The sequence below is a fragment of the Colias croceus genome, chromosome 24, assembly GCF_905220415.1.
Source record: "Colias croceus chromosome 24, ilColCroc2.1".
Lineage (NCBI taxonomy): Eukaryota > Metazoa > Arthropoda > Insecta > Lepidoptera > Pieridae > Colias > Colias croceus.
In genome coordinates, this window is record NC_059560.1 from 4,010,597 (window position 1) to 4,029,459 (window position 18,863).

At 32.2% G+C, this 18,863-nt stretch overlaps 1 protein-coding gene across 1 annotated transcript in view; it reads right to left on the reverse strand.

Moving 5' to 3' along the window:
- Positions 1-15,990: 15,990 nt before the first annotated feature.
- Positions 15,991-18,863, reverse strand: part of LOC123702751 (5-hydroxytryptamine receptor 1-like) — a 112,065-nt gene continuing 109,192 nt past the window's right edge. Inside the window, exon 5 of the mRNA XM_045650536.1 lies at positions 15,991-18,670. Coding sequence (XP_045506492.1) covers positions 17,930-18,670 — 741 coding nt within the window. The 3' untranslated portion in view covers positions 15,991-17,929. The remainder of the gene's footprint in view (positions 18,671-18,863) is intronic.

Sequence of the window (18,863 nt, forward strand, 5' to 3'; positions counted from 1 at the left end):
ATATTCCTCAATACTCCTGCATTTACCTGTTTAGAATCATTTCAATGGCAAAAATTGTCTAATTTAGCATCATTTTAGTAAGCAGTCATGTTAAATTTGTTATTTCCCTAATACTTTAACATTTTTGAACAAGTTTTCAATAAACAGATTTAACAAGTAAGGTAACCATGATGACGAGTTTTTATGGATAGCGAAGAGAATATATTGTAATAACAATATTATGATGAAAATTTAGAACACCATTTTAAAGATTGTTACTAGTAATGAAACAACACATGACATCGGTATTGCACTCACATGTAGTTATAAGATTGTTCGTTTTTACATTGAAATTTATACTTTTTTAACTTACCTCATATTTTTTTGTTTTACGTATTTCAGCTTTACAAAAAGTAAAATAAAAAGAAATATATGTGCCCATCAAGGTTACTGAGGATTACGACCCAGAAAAAAATACCTTTTGAAAAATAAACTTTGTAAAGTTAGCTGAAATTTGTGCAAGGCTGCTATAAACAGTTTTTCTTTGATGATTCTGGCTTGAAATTGACCCGTCGAAGCAACGCGTTTAAAAAGAATATCTGAGTAGCTAACAATTTGGTAAACAGCATCTGATGCAAAACACAACTTTCCTCTATTTACAAAGGATGTTAATGCTATATATCGGTTCATATCCAAGCTTTGTAGCCAAAAGTTATTTATAACTATCATTCTATACCAATTAAAATTGTATGTACCTACCTATAAAGTATGACCATAATAATATTATAATATAAATACTGTTAAAAATATATGTCGTTATTATTTATAGACCATGATTTTTAGTTTTTTCTATTTTGAAAAATCCTGAATTTACAAACCAGCGTGGTCACTCGACAGAAAGAGACAAATAACATGACTGACGTCATTGAATGTCATAGTTTCTTGTTTCAAGTTAATGGTCATAGTGCAATCTCCAGTGTATTAGAGGATATCATCCTTTTAGTGTGCCATTTTTATTGTTATCCATCTGAAATAATATGTTATTCATACATTATCCCGATTGTAAAGCAAATTTTAACACTTTTTAATACTCACACTTACACATTTCACATATACTCTTATCCAAAACAGAACACAACTTTATTCAGCTCTCTAAAAATAAAATCAGATTTATTTATTCTCTGCATTAATTTTTTTCTAATTCGCATTAAAACAAAAGGTTTCGCACCCCTAATATTCATCACACGATCGCAACATTCCACAACTTTGAATAATTGTTTCTCAACTACCCGCATTTCTCGCAATATTTTTAGTCGCATTAGTTTATGTTTATATTTTAAAGATTATTACGCAAATCAATTGTATAAAATAATATTACTTACGGTACATTGCGTTACTAATATATTCTATTGTTGTTTTGTATCTTTACTTACGCTTGCAAAGGTAGCTTACGTAATAAATAATAATAGGTACCTTAATATTACATTAATAAAAAATTTTAAATTTTTACCTTTATCTTTAAATGGCCTCGAAAAGTAGTTGTTTGAATATTTATTATCAGAATACTCGGGGTTTACGAACTAAGTTACCAGAATTGCATAAAAACATAGCATCAAGTAATTATGACATTATAATTATAACGGAAAGTTGGTTATGTGACAGTGTTTTGGACTCAGAAGTTTGTGACGCTCGCTACGACGTTTTTCGGTTCGATAGAAAAAACAAAAATAAAGGTGGTGGTGTCTTACTGTGCGTTAAAAAATCGTTAATGGCATTTTATAACAAAAATATTCGGTGCGACGACGTGGAAAGTGTCTGGATCACAATTCCTGCGGGGGTTTTTAATAATCATTTTAATAAAAACGAAGGTGATTTTCAAATAATAGCCGTTTATATTCCTCCAAACTCAGATTTACCAAATACGTTAAAAAAGTTTAACCACGCCCTATTAACACTTTATGAAAATTACCCTAATAATACGTATTTCGTCGCTGGTGATTTTAACCTACCTTTTATTTCATGGAGTGATAACTTCACCTACAATTTAACTGGTAACAATAACTCCCAATGCTCGGAAGCTGCATTGGAACTTTTAAATATTATAAATTTAATGGGGGCGCGACAATATAATTTCTCGCCAAACTGTTGCGGAAATATCCTAGATCTTATATTTTCGAATTTATTAATAGAATGTAATAACATTGTGTGCTCCGACTCACTTGTTAATATAGACCGCTATCACTGGCCCTTAGTTATAACCATAAATGATATTTACATTAAACCTTTTAGACCACAATTTATTAAATTAAAAAAATTCTTTAGTGCTAATTATGATGCAATAAATATTGAAATAAGCAAAGTAGATTGGGGTTCACTTCTAAATTCGGGTTCGGTCGATGAAGCTACTGCTTGTTTTTATAGCGTATTAAATAATGTGATTGATAGGTTTGTACCAACAATAAAAATTTCATCACGCCATAGATATCCTAAATGGTACACTCCAGCCTTAATTAACATGATAAAAGAAAAATATAAATTTCATTCGCGATGGAAATCTCATAAAAATCCTAACGACTATGCGGCCTTTTCGTTACTTAGAACTAGAGTTAAAAATATACAAAAAGAATCATATATGAGATACATTCAGCGTTGTCAAAAATCAATTAAATCCACGCCTAAGGAATTTTGGAATTATATAAACAACAAACGAAGTAACTGTACCTATCCTTGTAGTATGGTTAACCGGGATCGTAACTTAACGAATGGACATGACATCTGTTCAGCGTTTAGCGAATACTTTCAGTCTGTTTTTCAATCGGATAGTCCTTCGGATTTTTTGCCCTCGGTATGTGAATCTCCTTTTACTAACAATTTATTTACAATCGCCATAGAAGATAAGGATCTTAATATGCTTTTCAAACAATTAGACGGTCGGAAAGGAGCAGGTTCTGACGGTATACCAGCAATTTTTATTAAACGCTGCCATACTAGTCTTCTCGCTCCTTTACGTATTCTTTTCAAACGATCTATAGACGAAGGCATCTTTCCAAATTGCTGGAAAGAAGCATTAATAATACCCATTCATAAAAAAAATTCCAAAAAATGTATAAATAACTATAGAGGGATATCTCTACTGAATATATTCGCAAAAATGCTAGAAAAATTAGTATACCGACAGATTTATAACCACACTATCAGCTGCATTCCTTCCGAGCAACATGGATTTATTAAATCGCGCAATGTCGTAACTAATCTACTTGAATTCACACATTACATAAATAATAATATGAATAACCGTGTTCAGATCGACGTAATATACACAGATTTCGAGAAAGCTTTCGACAGGGTTAGTTACAATGTCTTAATGCGTAAACTTTTTGCAGCCGGAATACGGGGAAATCTTCTTAGGTGGATTGAATCATATATCCGAAATAGGTGTCAATCAGTCGTACTGGGAGGCTTTAAATCCGACTTCGTCGATGTAACCTCAGGGGTTCCTCAGGGCTCACATCTGGGTCCCTTATTATACAATTTATATCTATTCGATATTGTTAACTGCTTTTTAAATTCAAAATTTTTGTTGTACGCCGATGATAAAAAAATTTTTAGGAAAATTAACACACTAGACGACTGCTTTTTACTTCAGCAAGACCTAAATAGACTCTCGAATTATTATGAAATTAATAAAATATCCGTTAATATCCAAAAATGTCAAAAAATATCATTCTCTCGTAATAAATCTATTATATCTTTCGACTACAAAATCTGCGATGAAATTATTCCGGCTGCTACAACTGTAAGGGACCTTGGTGTGATCCTTGATGAAAAACTTTCTTATAATATACACATTGATACAATAACCCAAAAGGCATATAAAAATCTAGGTTTTATTCTTCGCCAGGCAGATCCATTTGATGATATTCTTTGTCTAAAAGTAATTTATTTTGCTTATGTTCGCAGCATCCTCGAATTTGCTAGTGTCATTTGGCGTCCAATATATAAATGCCACATTGAGAAAATAGAAAGGCTTCAAAAAATTTTTATTAAAAAATTAAGTTTTAAAACTAAATATATCCCATCAAATTACCCAGAGGCTTGTTTACACTTCAATATTAATACTTTAGAAGACAGAAGAAATCTTATTGACATGATGCTATTGCATGATATTGTAAGTAACAAGTTTGATTTCTTATCAGCGCTCTCAAACATCAACTTTTGTACACCTACTCAGAGAACTCGCCACACACCCCTTTTCCATGTACCGGCTGTATCAACAAATTATATTAAAAACACACCATTTCTAAGACTTCCCAACGTTTTCAATAAAAAATTCTCATCTGTTGACATTTTCCACTTATCTCGTGCTAAATTTAAAACTGCGATCCTTGATTTGATTAATTTAGAATATAAAAAATAATTTGCATACTTAATTACACTAATTTCTACATATAACACACTCTCTCTCACACACACACACACACACACACACTTTCACACACACTCACATACACACACATACTTGTTGTTGTTCGGGTTGAAATTTGCTATTTAATTACAATAATCAATTCCCATTTGTATAGTTTAAACACTATATCTATATTTCTTTGTTTTTGTCACTTACGTTGTTCGGATAATGGTGTACCTTGTTATTGGCGTACTTTATTATTAATTACTCTTGATTGTATTATAAGCTGTAAGGTACCTTTTATAAATAAAAAAAAAAAAAAAAAAAAAAATAAGCTTCTTGGTATATATCTGTTTGGTAGTGGGCGTTGACAAATTCGTAATCTGTGGTATCTACTATAAAATACGTATACTAATAGGTATTATAAACGAAGAGCTTGTTTATTTGTTTGTTTGTTTGAAGGCGTTAATCTCAGGAACTACTGGTTCGATTTGAAAAATTATTTCGGTGTTACGCAGCCCATTTATCGAGGAAGGCTATAAGGCGATATAATTATCATCACGCTAAGACCAACAAGAGCGGAGCAATGCGGGTAAAACCGCGGGGCACAGCTAGTTTCTTTATAATCTGTACACAAGTAAGACATATTATGGTGGGCATAATAAATGCAGCATAAATTCTAAAGGGTCAATGTACCTATAGAAATTTACGTTTCAAATAAAAGGGTAGAATAATTAGATTTTGTGGTACCTAAGTACTAAAAAGAGACGAATTTAAAAAATATGCTAAAGTTGTGTCTGTTTTATATAGGCTTATAAAAATGTAAAAATAAAGTATTTTACTTTATTTTTGGTACTTTCAATAAAATTAATAAATCGAGTTGTGAAGAATATTTTAAATATTATTTCGATTCAAACTCAAACTCAAACATTCATTTATTCAATTAGACTACTATTTAGTAGCACTTTCGAATCGTCATTACATAAGTATTTTTAACATTTACCACCGATTCGGAAAGCAGTATCTATGGAGAAGAATCGGCAAGAAACTCCATAGTTGCTCTTTTAAAATCATGTCAATATTACATAATATGTAACTTATATGTAACTTATACATAATATATCATAATATGCCAAAGAACTGTCCTGTGGTTTTTACGCGACAACCCTCCATGGGTCTTTATCGTCCATATATTCCTGAATACTGTAGTATGCTCTCTGAACTAGTACATCTTAATATATATAAATCTCGTGTCACAATGTTTGTCCTCAATGGACTCCTAAACCACTTAACCGATTATAATAAAATTCACACACCATGTGCAGTTTGATCCAACTTGAGAGATAGGATAGATTTTATCCCGGAAATCCCACGGGAAAGGGAACTATGTGGGGTTTTCTATGAAAACGCGGGCGAAGCCGCGGGCGGAAAGCTAGTTTTTTATATAAGTTTTAAATTTAGAACTACTAAACTCTTTAATATTGAGAGGAATTCTATTGTATAAGCCTAGCGTATACCTTGACCCATAAATGAATTTTTAACTTTAGCTAATCGGAAAAATGGCATTTCAATTCTATTCCTGTTCCTTGTGCCATAATCGTGTCTATCTCCTACTCTTGTGTGTAAGTCGGCGTTTTTGTGAACATGCAAAATATTATTAAATATATACTGTGATGGTACAGTAAGGATACCAGTATTCTTAAAATGATCTCTTAGTGAGTCCCGAGCACGTAAATTATATATAGAGCGAATGGCTCTTTTCTGTAACATAAATATAGTTTCTATATCTGCAGCCTTGCCCCACCTTCTATTTTCTACATAAGTTAACATGATTAAATACTGGCGAAGCCATGGGTAGAAAGCTTGTGTTTAATAAAATAAGAAAATTGATAATAAAGAATATAATTTTTCAGTTCAGTTATTTTAACAAGAATGGCTCCTAATAGTTTTATCTCTGTCATATCATTGATGCGCTGCAGCTCGTAAATTATTTTATAACGAGCATTTTATGCATTGGCAGTAAACCGTATCAATATCAGTTCTTCTCACTCGTGTTATCTGATATCTCGTTTTAATGATTTTAAACTATACTTTTCATAAATATTTCATTTCATTATGCTTCCCTCTACTTAATTAATGGATGCAAAATATAATTAAAACAAGTAAAATTTTGCTTGGACAGATTTACGAAAAACATCAGAAAAGCTAAAAGGAACTGGAGAAATGTAGAAAATAATAAAAGTAAAAAATTGGTTGTCAGTAAAGTCGGTTTACTGACGATAGTTGTGAAGTACCTATGTGAAGTACGTGAAGTACCTAGGTGAAGTATATATGAAGTATTTGTAGCCTAATGTTTTATTATGTTATATTGTGTGCACCTATTTGTAAGTCAGTCTTAAATACACCTGTGGAATACACCTTATAACCGAACGGTTGTTTCATGAACAGTTGAACGTGACAACGATTGTGCTTCTTTGTCGCTCGTTCCGCGCTCTCGCTTGCACTGGAACGCCTCAGAGCGAGGTAACGCCGCATGAGTCATGTTTTTTCGGGCGTGCAGCCGGCTCTATCGAATTATAAGACGTTGTCACGTCAAAATGAATCTACCAATTTCCTTTACGTACATAATATTATGCTTTTTATTTACCTGTAACGTCTTTAACAAAAGTAATGAATGATTACCTACGTCTTTTCGTTAACATACAAAATATAAAGAAGGTGTATATACTTTTTTACGCTTACTCTTACTTATCCTACATTTAAAAATTATAATTCTTTTGACGCAATTTCCTCTTCTTTCGTAAACTTAAAAGCGTTTATGCCAGATTATGTCTTGCTGAAATACAAACTGAACCGCAAGGAAACGAAAATTTGCGGTCTGCAATCTCGGCTAGGTTGTTCCTCGCAAAATATTTCTGTTCAAACCGCATTTCGAAACAACGGGGAAATTTACCTATGAGACATGTGTGCATTTTTAACACGTTCGCGGACAGTGCAATCTTACAGGTTGGAGCTAATGAGACACTACTTTTTTTCATACATTGCCCAGGGGCGTAGTGTAACAACACATGGTTAAAAAACCATAATATGATATGACAGAACGGATATAGGCGTAAACGTCGTAAGCACTCAGCATCAGATTCTTAGTCACCCAAATGGGTCTTGACTCGATTCAGGGGTAGACGCTGCATCAAACAGGTCTTGAAGACGTTTTTGTTCTTTTTCGAACGAGTCTCGAGACGCCATCTGCAAAAATATTCGTTACAAATTTAGTTAAACAAAATCGTGTTCACAACATAAATATGTTGTTTACAAAAGCAACTAGACTTGAATTAGTATATCCAGTATGAGTAAAACAATTAACATACGTCGTACTATAAAAATATGCAATTGCCACATAATTAATGAATAGTGTTAAAATTAAAGGCTTATATGTGTCGAATACAAGGCAATTTATGTAATTTTCGCTTATTAGATAACATTAAATTGAAGGAGTCATCATGTAGTTATAAATTAAAAAAGTATTTTAAGCCAAACCACAGATATTGTAATATATTATAATTTATAACTAAGAGTTACTATAATATTAATAACAGTTTATGCTTAACCAAAACACTTATAAGATATACAACAACAATATAACTAGAACAGATAAAATTGAAGTTTAGTTTACTACTTAGTTATACTGTTAACAATCAAGTAGTCCGTAGTTTCCGAAACTGAAAATGTATCAAGACAATCATAATAATTCTTTACAAATGATAAAACCGCCTATATATAGTCAGAACTGTACCAACCACACAGCTTTCGAATAAAAAAATAATTATCAAAATTGTTTTACCCCGTCAAAAGTTCCGAAATAAATTTCAACTGAGAACCTTCGTCTGTATTCGTCGGTAGGTAAAAAAGTCGCAAGAGCCAAACAACACAAATGTAATACAGCCATTAAATAAAGATAAGGTAGGAATTTACAAATCTAGAGCTTTTTAAAACACTGAATAGAGTGAAAATAACTAAATCATCTCAAAATACGCCCAAACATTTGGCCCGTAACAAACTTTTACATTAAATTGGAACAAGATGTGACCTATAATTCGTGCTGGGTCAAGTTTAATGTCATGAGATGAAAATCCATACTAATATTATAAATGCGTAAGTAACTCTGTCTGTCTGTCTGTTACTCAATCACGCCTTAACTACTGAACAAATTTGCATGAAATTTGGTATAGAGATATTTTGATACCCGAGAAAGGAAGGCTACTTTTTACCCCGGGACATAGGATAGGTTTTATCTCGGAAATCCCACGGGAACTGGAACTATGCGGGTTTTTCTTTGAATGCGCAGACGAAGCCGCGGGTGGAAAGCTAGTATTTATATATTTTATATTTTCATCGTTCCAATTTGGTTGTCGAAGCAATTTTACTTTTGAAACACGCTGTTATTAGTTTCATCTGTATGTTTGTATGTAACCGACAAGCTTGTATCGGGTCGATTTAATTAAAATTTTGCACACTAGTTATGGATCAGTGACAATACAATCATTACATGAAATCAAGTGTATTTTATTTCTTATTTTTAAACTACATCAATTATTATTACGATATTCGTCACGAATTAAAGGCTTAGTTCTGCTATAATTGAGTATTTGAATAAAAAAATTGTGAAAAAAAATTTTTGTGCTAAATGGAAAGATTACATATTAGTTTTATAACAAAACTATTTTTTTAATTTTTTTTTGCAATAATTCAAAAGTTATTTCAAAATAAAAATTAGTCTTTGAATCCAGTACCGAAAACACACCGACAACTTCCAAAGCGTCACCCGGACGCGTGTGACGTCATAATGTTAGTTTTCACACATTGCAGTTGATAGAAAAACGTATACAACTAAAACATTTTGACGTCACATCTATGGTGACCAGTCATGGCGCGTTTATAGTCACGTGATTTTAATTTAAATTTCATCAAGTTTTAATTGCTTAAAATTAATTAAAAAAAAATTTTTTTGGAGTTGTTTGCATTAAATATCAATATTATTAATAATAAGGTTTTAAAATACATAAAAAAAACAATAATTTTTTTTTATTCAAATACTCAATTATAGATGATAAAATATTGGTAGATGGTAGATATGTTTTTAACCGAAACATTTCTTATATTATATATTAATACGCGGTAAGAATATTTTTACAATTAATTCATGGTACTAAAATAGTTTGAGCAAATTTAATAACTTTTTGAATATTAAACAATTTTTTACACGCGGTTTATCTCAGAGTATTTAACTTTTTGCCCATGATTCAGCACTTTTATGTAGTCAAAACAACATAATTAGAATTATTGAGGAATTTCTCGCGTAAAAAATTGACCTTTTAGACGGTTCGCAGTAATACTATTTAATCTTGAGACGTAATTTATTTGAAAACTATTCACATTTAAAATAAATATAACGGACAATGAAATGAAAATACCCGTTAAATAAACTTATTGTAAACATCCGATTCAATATATATAAATTTATGAAGAATATATTATGCACGTCCCTCTTTAAATATTTCTATTATCCCATAAGAAATTCATCCCCGGATATTGAAAGGGAAATATGAATGCAGTATAGCCTAGAGAAATAGAATTTGGTATTTTTTGTAGACTTTTGAATTACATTTTAATGTGGGCTATGCCATCATGATCATCATCAGTCCATATTCGTTCCCACTGCTGGGACAAGAGCCTCCTATGAGGCTACAGGCCATAATCCGCCACGCTGGCACTTGGCCAGCGTGGCGGTAGTGGTAGACGTCACATGTCGTCGAAGTTTTGATTCTTCGACATGTCGGTTTCCTGACGATGTTATCTTCACCGTTTGACCTGTGGTAATGTTATCAACATGCACGCACATAAATCAATTTATTTCCTGCATACTCGCCTAGCCGAACCCCCGACTTATCAATTTGACGTCCGAGGTCCTCACCACTGAGCCACCACTGCTATACATGGTGGGTTATCTACATATAATGAATGAACTGTTAATTGAAAGAAACGGAATAAAAGGTAAATGTTAAACCTTTTTAATTCGTACACCGTTTCAAAGGTTACATCAACGGTTAGATTAAGTAGAGAGCAACTTATTTACATAAGTAAATAAATAATAATGTAATTGGAAATAAACCAAAGTAGGTATTCCTTTATTGTATACATCATTTTCTCAAAAAGTTCTGTAGTTTTTATTTCTTACTACATACCTACCTATCATAGAGCCTTCACACTAAAAAGGTAGAGTCATTTAGCTCATAATGACAATATTTAATGATGTTTAATGTACAAGTATAGACAGCTAATACAAATGGTAAAGGGTCAATTCAAGTTTTTCGTCGAACGCACAGGAAAGCTGATAAAAAAAACAGTAGAGGGAAAATAAAACAGAAAATAGTCATTTATCTTAGAGTACACATCTACACTCTACACTCTACAGCTATGACGTCACGCGTGTCATCGCTGTCATCTTAGCAATTCGGACTGCCGCCTTTTGATCCCGACGGAAAGCCTTTTACGTCTCCTTGAGGCTTATACATTATGTGTACATGTTTTGACCATCACTCTTAATGTTTTATTGCGTTGAAATTGTTATTCTATTGGCAAAAGCGATTTTATTTTTATTAAGCTCTAGTTGACCCACTTTGTTGAGTGACAAATAATAACATTATTTTACATTAAACATATTAGTTGTCAAAAACTAGGTCTATTCTACTTAATACATTTTTCTACTAGTTAAAGAAAGAATATGCACTATGTACAACTTACAAGTAGACAGACAAACAATTAATCAAGAAACGAATCTGCCACGTATTTAATAATAAATTAAATCACATTATTACTAATTGACGAGAATGTGGCCCGAATTGATGACCCTATAAAGTCGTTTACGGGATTTACATAATTTATTCAGTTATCCTTCAAAACCACAGTGATTGATGAAGAGCAAGCATTTCAGTATCAATCCGCGCCATTTATTTCCCCGATCACGCAATCAAGAACCATGTTACCCCAAATATAGTAAAAATCTCACATCATCCACTGAATTATTCATTGTCTGACAAGCGAGCTTTCTTAGCTGTCTATTTATGGTGTAACCTTGAATCGAGCTGCCCATTCAGGGTTGCCAACATAAGCAACGAAATGTTTTTTTTCAAACTTCAACTTCCCTTGGCTGCTTCGGTAGTGGTTAACGTGTGAGCGTAGAACCGTGGGTTCCTGGGTTCGATTCCCGGTGGAGACGAGGAAAAAATGTCTCGGTTTCGCAGGACAGAGAAGGCTGTTCACCTTCTTGTGTCTAAAAGAAAATCGACCAGTAAACAGATTATCTTAATGCATCTGTCCCTTACCCCACGAGGGGCACGGGACTTTACATAAGAACTGTAATTTATATTATGGTATTCATGAACTGAAAAATTCTTTAAAACAGAAACTAATTGCTTGTTGAGGCTTTTATACACAAGGTCTTGTATAAAATGTGTTGCAAACATTGTTGCTCTCTAGTTCTTGCCCATAGCAAGAGGTTAAGAGGAAACAAAACAATTTTCAAGTGAAATGTAAACGGTTGTATACGAAAAAATATTTATGTAACAGTATCTAAGATTAATACTCTGACGTCACAGATCGTTTGGATGAATCACAGCGAATGTAAAACTGGCTTATAATTTACGATGTTTTGTATTGTGAAAACATTAAGGTGCTACATTTTTCTTTTTAAGAGGGCATAGGAGTGAAATTGCTGCAGTGAAGCTTAAGGCAATGTTCTATGAATTAAATATTATAGAATGTTCGTTCAGATTTTACAAGATGAAAATTTCTTTCTTATTCCTTTGCCTTTAAATATAATATCATTGTAACAAATTGGCTACCTATGACCTATCGCTGCTGTAAGACTGCCTATTGTGTATAATATAGTATATATTTTATCACTTAAACTAGATACGATTTGTCGAGAGATAAGTGCTCTAAAAATATTCTAGAAAATATAAAAATCAAAGTACAAATCTTAAAATTAAGCAGTTCAAATTCATTGTCTTTTGTTGTTTACAAGTGGGCGCTTGACAATCTGTCAAAAGATTAGTACTTGCTTTTATGCGGTTAAAATATCTTTATCTATTCCTAAGTCTGTGAATGAAGTCGCCGGTTTAGTCTTAGTATAAAATATTTAAGAGATACCGTTCGCCCACTCTTAATCTTAATTTATTGCAATGAAGATTTACAACATTTCTATTGCTATTTACAATCGTAAATAAAACTAATGTAAACTTAAACGCATTTGTGAATGGAAAGTGGGAAATGCAATATATTATTTGTATCTAGAGTGTTTGTGTGTAGGTGTTGTATTTTGACTCGTTCCCGGCTTCTTAGGAATTTACATATAAATTCGTCAGCGCATGTATGCACAGCTGAATAAATTTGTCGTTCATTGGTTTTCGCGTGAATTTTTATGTAACGTAGCGAATTTCTTAGTGTAGCAAGGGAAATAAAATTAAAAGACTAATATATGATGATGAATATTTTGAATTTCATAAAAATAAAATTCTGTCGTGTATTTCTCAAAATGATCCTTAAAATTTTATTAGAGCGACAAATAATGTGATCGTGAAACCTGAATTTCGCATAACTACGCAATTTTAAAAATATTATGAATATCATAAATGTTATGATCCAATTCCAACATGCAGTCATAAAGTACGAAAGAGTATCACTAAAATATAACTTTGGTGCGTAAAGTACGGAGCAATAATATAATAACATTCGAGCAGACGAATTATTGTTTGACGTAGAGCGTTATACGGCTACAAAGGAGAAGTAATAAATAAAAACGCAGTAGAGATTGCGTGATAAAGTACAGTAAATAAAGCTTATAGTGTAGCATCAAGCAAATTCGAGTAATGTGTAACAAGCATGCTTGTTTCGTATCAAAGTTGTATGAATAATGGTGGATTTCAAAGGTTTTTCGAGCGTTGTTAGGAACGGCTCATAACCTTTGTAGCATAAACTCATGTGAGTTTTTTTTTTCATTATACATCTGTATACAGAGCTGTAAGGGAGATTCTTGGAATTTTCAATTAATGGTGGGTTTGTTTTTGAAATATTGTTGGATTTAATTATTTTGATACGAGTGTTATTTTTCTAAATGATATTTACATACAATATGCATTTGTCCTTTTCTCTGTTTAATTGATAAATTAAATTCGCTTTGCTATAAATACAATTACTGCATTCTAGGAAACCATATACTTATAGATACCTACGCTAGATATTCCACTTTTGCAGGACTTTCCGCACGACGTAGCTGAAAATTGACGCAGTGCTATAATTTCCTAAATTATTTTTCCTTGACAAAGATTTTTTAGATGTAATAATTTATCACAAAAATAATTCACTACCATTTTTAAAAGTCGTACATCACCATAATACCCTCTCATCACCTATCCCTTACTGAGTAAGGCTTACTCGTAAACATTGTAACCGGGAGGTTATTCTGCTATCTCATGAAACAGCATTTAAAACGTATTTCGCGGGCCCACGTCCGATGTTTCATTTTTCCAAGTGTCAGCCCATAACGAGGGTGCGATATAATCTATCTCGCACGACTAAATAACTGAGAAATAATGTATTTCGTTACAATATCTCATGGTCATGTGATAACGGGTGACAAGACGACAGTTATTAGGTGATGTTAGAATAGTCTCTTTGAATTATATATATGCTGTGCGAGATCGAAATTCTGCGAATGAGTTTTCGTAGTAATCTAGGTTTAATGATATGTTAACCGTACGTTACATTGAATTGTCGATTTAAGTAGGTACCATTTCAGTTTTAGATATTATATTTTTCTTCTATAAGTGATACTTTTATCAGCTTTAGACAAACAAACTAGTTCACATATTTAACTCATATCTAAAATTACACGCTACTACTTGTAAAGATGTTTTATGGCTATGAATTCACCCAAACTTGTTAACCCACTTTACCCCTACGCTTCCCATAATATTTTCTTTCAACTAAACTACGTAGGCACTCGAGGCGCAGGATATAACATCTTCGACGGAAACTTGGTCGATTTCCCAACGCTAACTAAGTAAATGTGACATGTGTTATCAAATGATGGATTGCGACTAATCGAGCAAGCTCAAATTTTAACATTAATCACTGTTTAATTTAACAAAGCGACGTTTGATAAACATTCTTGTAAGATCGTGGGTTAATTAATAATAATGATGGTAGCTTCCTACTAGGTTTATTAAGTCTTGTAAAGAATTTGTCCCCTTTGTATAGGAAAGTGCAAGTCACGTCTTTTCCCCTGATCGATTTTCTTACACAGTAATGGCAATGATCGGTGTTCCGATTTGTGAGAGTTCAAGACATTCCTTTAACGACTTTTCCTTTACTAGGAGGACTCATCCAGTTTCTGTATATGAAAACTGTGTGTATGAGAAATAACTCAAAAGGATTTTTTCGGAATTTATACCATAATCCTGGTATTTTTGTACCTCATATGTATTTATTATAGTAGCTTGTACTGAAAGTTGAAACTTAAGTTTTAGCATGAGCTGTCACAATTGAAGAAACTAATAAGACTTCGGATCTTGTCTTCATTTTTTACGTTAAGAAAACACATTTTACACAACATTTTAGAATTGTACAGCATTTTATGAAAATTTTATGGGTACCTATTTAACGTAGTTTATTAGTGTTGTAATAATATCTATTATTATATTACCTTTTGAAATGGTCGCTTGGAGACACATGAGTTATATAGGATAGTGATTATCTTGTTTCTGTACACATAATTAGCAAGTTTTGGCAGTTTGCTACACAGAGGAATTAAGTTCATATGGAACAAACTTAATACTAACACAATGGTGTTCAAATAAACACACACCTAAACCTATCTCAATTTGTGTAGGATGTATATCAGTTATGTTAGGTCATTTATAGATCAGAAGATGCAAGGTACAAAGTTTTACAATATACTTTTTTTAGAATCTCCTTCATTTCTATTTTAAAAAGACATTGCGGATTTTTGTTTTTGTATGTATTAAACTGGAAGCTGAAAGTAAATTGTCGACTGACTTCTTTAGCTCTGAAACTCCGTAATGTCTTTCGACATTCATTTGTCTCTATTTTGCTGATACTTACCAATTTACAGTATATTGACTTCTGCATCGACAGGCCAAAGGGGATAAGGAATAAGGAAATAAAACAAAATAATTATGAAAGTCTAACTTTAATTCATCACTTTAGGGGTCTACAAAGGAAATATACATGGTGATTATATTATCAAGAAGTTGTTTTTCTACGTTAGAATACTATACGAATGTAACTTATAAGTATAATAGGTTGTGTTTGTGTTGAAAATAAAACTGTTATAATTTTTGATAGAACAGCATTGTTTGATATTGAGAGTAAATAAATATTAAAATATCTGACGTTTAATGAAATGAAAATACGTTACGCGATGTGTGATACTTTGTACATTTCAGATGATAAAATGTTCATATTCATAATAGTAAAAAAAAAATTACAGTATTTATGAAAGCTTGCAAAATTAATGCATACTTTGAAATCAGTGATTATAGATGTTAACAATATTATTTGAAATGTATTATATTTAAAAGAAAATAAAGAGAAACATGATTGTGCCAGCAAAATAAGCATTATTTAAAAATTATTAACAAAACGTTAAAAGTCGGTAAACAGTTTTATTTCCAACACATCGCTTGAAGATGATATATTTAAGAACGTTTTAGAAAGCAAGAGTAACATTCCACATATTTTCTGTTTGACTGGTTTATACACGTGTGAAATGCTTTTACAATATTTTGTTGGACCCCGCTTTCGTATAACAGGACTAAACATTTATTTAAGAGCTAGCGCCCAAGAGCAACTTTTGTCTCCGCAACTATTTTGTCTCCCCCATCAACTCTATAGGAAGTTGCGTTGCTATGTGCACGCACTTTCTTACTAGCCCATGGAGTTAATGGGAGAGACAAAATAGTTGCGGAGACAAAAGTTGCTCTTGCGCGCTAGCTCTTAGAAGTAAATATGTGTGATAAAAAAAAACAAAATGGTCAATTGAAACTGGTACAAAATGAGTCTTGAGCTACGAGGTAACAAATGTACAAATAAAACAGTATTTTGTACTTTACATCTTAGGTATAGTTATTTACATTACAATTAAAGGGTTTATTGCACAAAAATCATATTGACATTTTAAATAATCTGTAATAAACGATGTTTCACTAGTTCTATAAATAATTGTAATTAAAGTTCATGTGTAGAGTGCACTTTTCTAAGTGCATTAGGATAAGTCTTGTGACCAAAAATTATTCGCTAAACGATGAAATTATTTCCTAAACATTCATCCCTTAATATAAAATTTACGGCAGAATTCGGCATTTTATAAAACGCTAACTATAGAAATTTACACATGACGAAACGAGTTTAAAAAATTCTAATAGTCACACGATATTCAATATCTATGGAAAGAAACTACACCTTTCGATATATTTACTTCGTTATAATTAATACATCAAATTGAATTGTCAAATTATTTTTCATTATCAAGCGTAGTTTCCCCACGGTATCTGTTATGTCCACATTATAATATATACTTATAATATTATTTTTATCATCTACTTACGCGCAATATGAACAATATTTACAATACTGACTTTTAATGGAATATCAAAACCATTATTACATACGTATACAAAGTAACTTATATTTTATTGATGATACAATAATATAAATGTTGTGTGAATTATAAAAATCGAATTACCTAATTCTAAAATATTAGTACCTTTCGAATTGATTAAAAAAACATAGAAACACATTATCCATTATATTTATCTATGGTACATTTGTTCTACATAAATAAAATCCTATATTTGATACAGTTTTGTATAAATTCTCTGCGTTCGATAAGACTGAATAAAACTGTATGGACGTAACATTTCCATAGCTTGCATGTTACTTCAATAATAATATAGAGGCGCACCGGCGTTCTTGTTAGTACTATCACATCATAGTTTGGTATTTCTAATTAAATTCAAAGTTCGCATTAAGTTCATGTGATGCGACGTTCCTCCACGACTTACAAAGTAAACTACCAGAATTAGAATGAGGTTAGGGTTACAACAAAATATACTCTGAACGGACAAACAGAACAAATCTACTATCTACTATCACATGTATTACATAATTAACTCACTACACAGTCACATAACTTAGAACTAATTAAATATGAAATATTCACAACTTTACAAAATCTCTCCAATCAGCTACGACTCTTTGGTCAAGCGATACCCCGTCCACTGATATTAAATCTACATGACTTATGTTACAAAAGAAATCAGTACACACTCGTACTGCGACTAGTTTGATTGGTACAACGTTTATAATACTTAACGCTTAAAATTTTAAAGTAAACACTACACCTTTACTTAGTCTTAATTAGATCACAGTATCTAGGTCTTTGGGATCGACCTGGGGTATTGACAATCATAGAAAGCTCTCCGTAGCGCGCGTTTCTTCCCTGTCAACAGCCGAAACTATTTCGACGCCTTCATCGTAGTTTTGGATTTTAGACGAATTATTTACACAGTAATGTGGCTCTGGACCACCGTACTGGCTATGATAGAATTCTTCTCGCATCATATGGTTCAAGTTAGAACATCTAAAGAAGAGAATTTCTTGAAACGGCTTTCTAAAGTCTCTATTTAAAGTCGCATAAATGACAGGATTAAGAAGACTATTTATGTAGCCGAGCCACAGGAAGAGAGCACTCACTGCGTCCGGGATCGTATCTTCGTTCACAAACGGCCTTATTAAGGCAAGCACGAAGAAAGGTAGCCAGCATATAATGAAGGCAGACATAATGATGCCGAGTGTAGTGGACGCCTTGCGTTCCTTCGCAAGATGAAAACGCAGTTTCTTCTGATGCGGAGAATGAGTTGGATGCAAAAGATCCTTCGCAATGTGACTCTTTTGAGCAAATGTTGATAATGACGAGCGAATTCTACTGGTACTTAATTTCTGATTGTTTTCATTGGACTGTCTTCGTTTGTTTTCCGTGCTTTGCTCTTTATTTTCTGGCGTTGAGTCTCTTTGGCCTGGCCGGTTTATCGTGTGTATTGGTTTGGTTGGCGTCTTTGGTGGTTGCAACATAGGACATTGTGATTCGTTCGATTTCCGACTCGAAAAACACCTTCCTATGGTGTTCTCTGCTTTATCCATACTACACTGAAATATAAGAAAAAAGATGTGGTTATAATATTTAAATAACTTAATGTATCCAATTAAGGGTAAGACATATTTTTTTATATTTAGGACACGCTATTAATTATTTCAACATAAAATGGGAATAGATTTTCAATGAAATACAAATGTACTCAAGGTAATGAGAAATGTTGAATAACTTTATATCTTTAACATT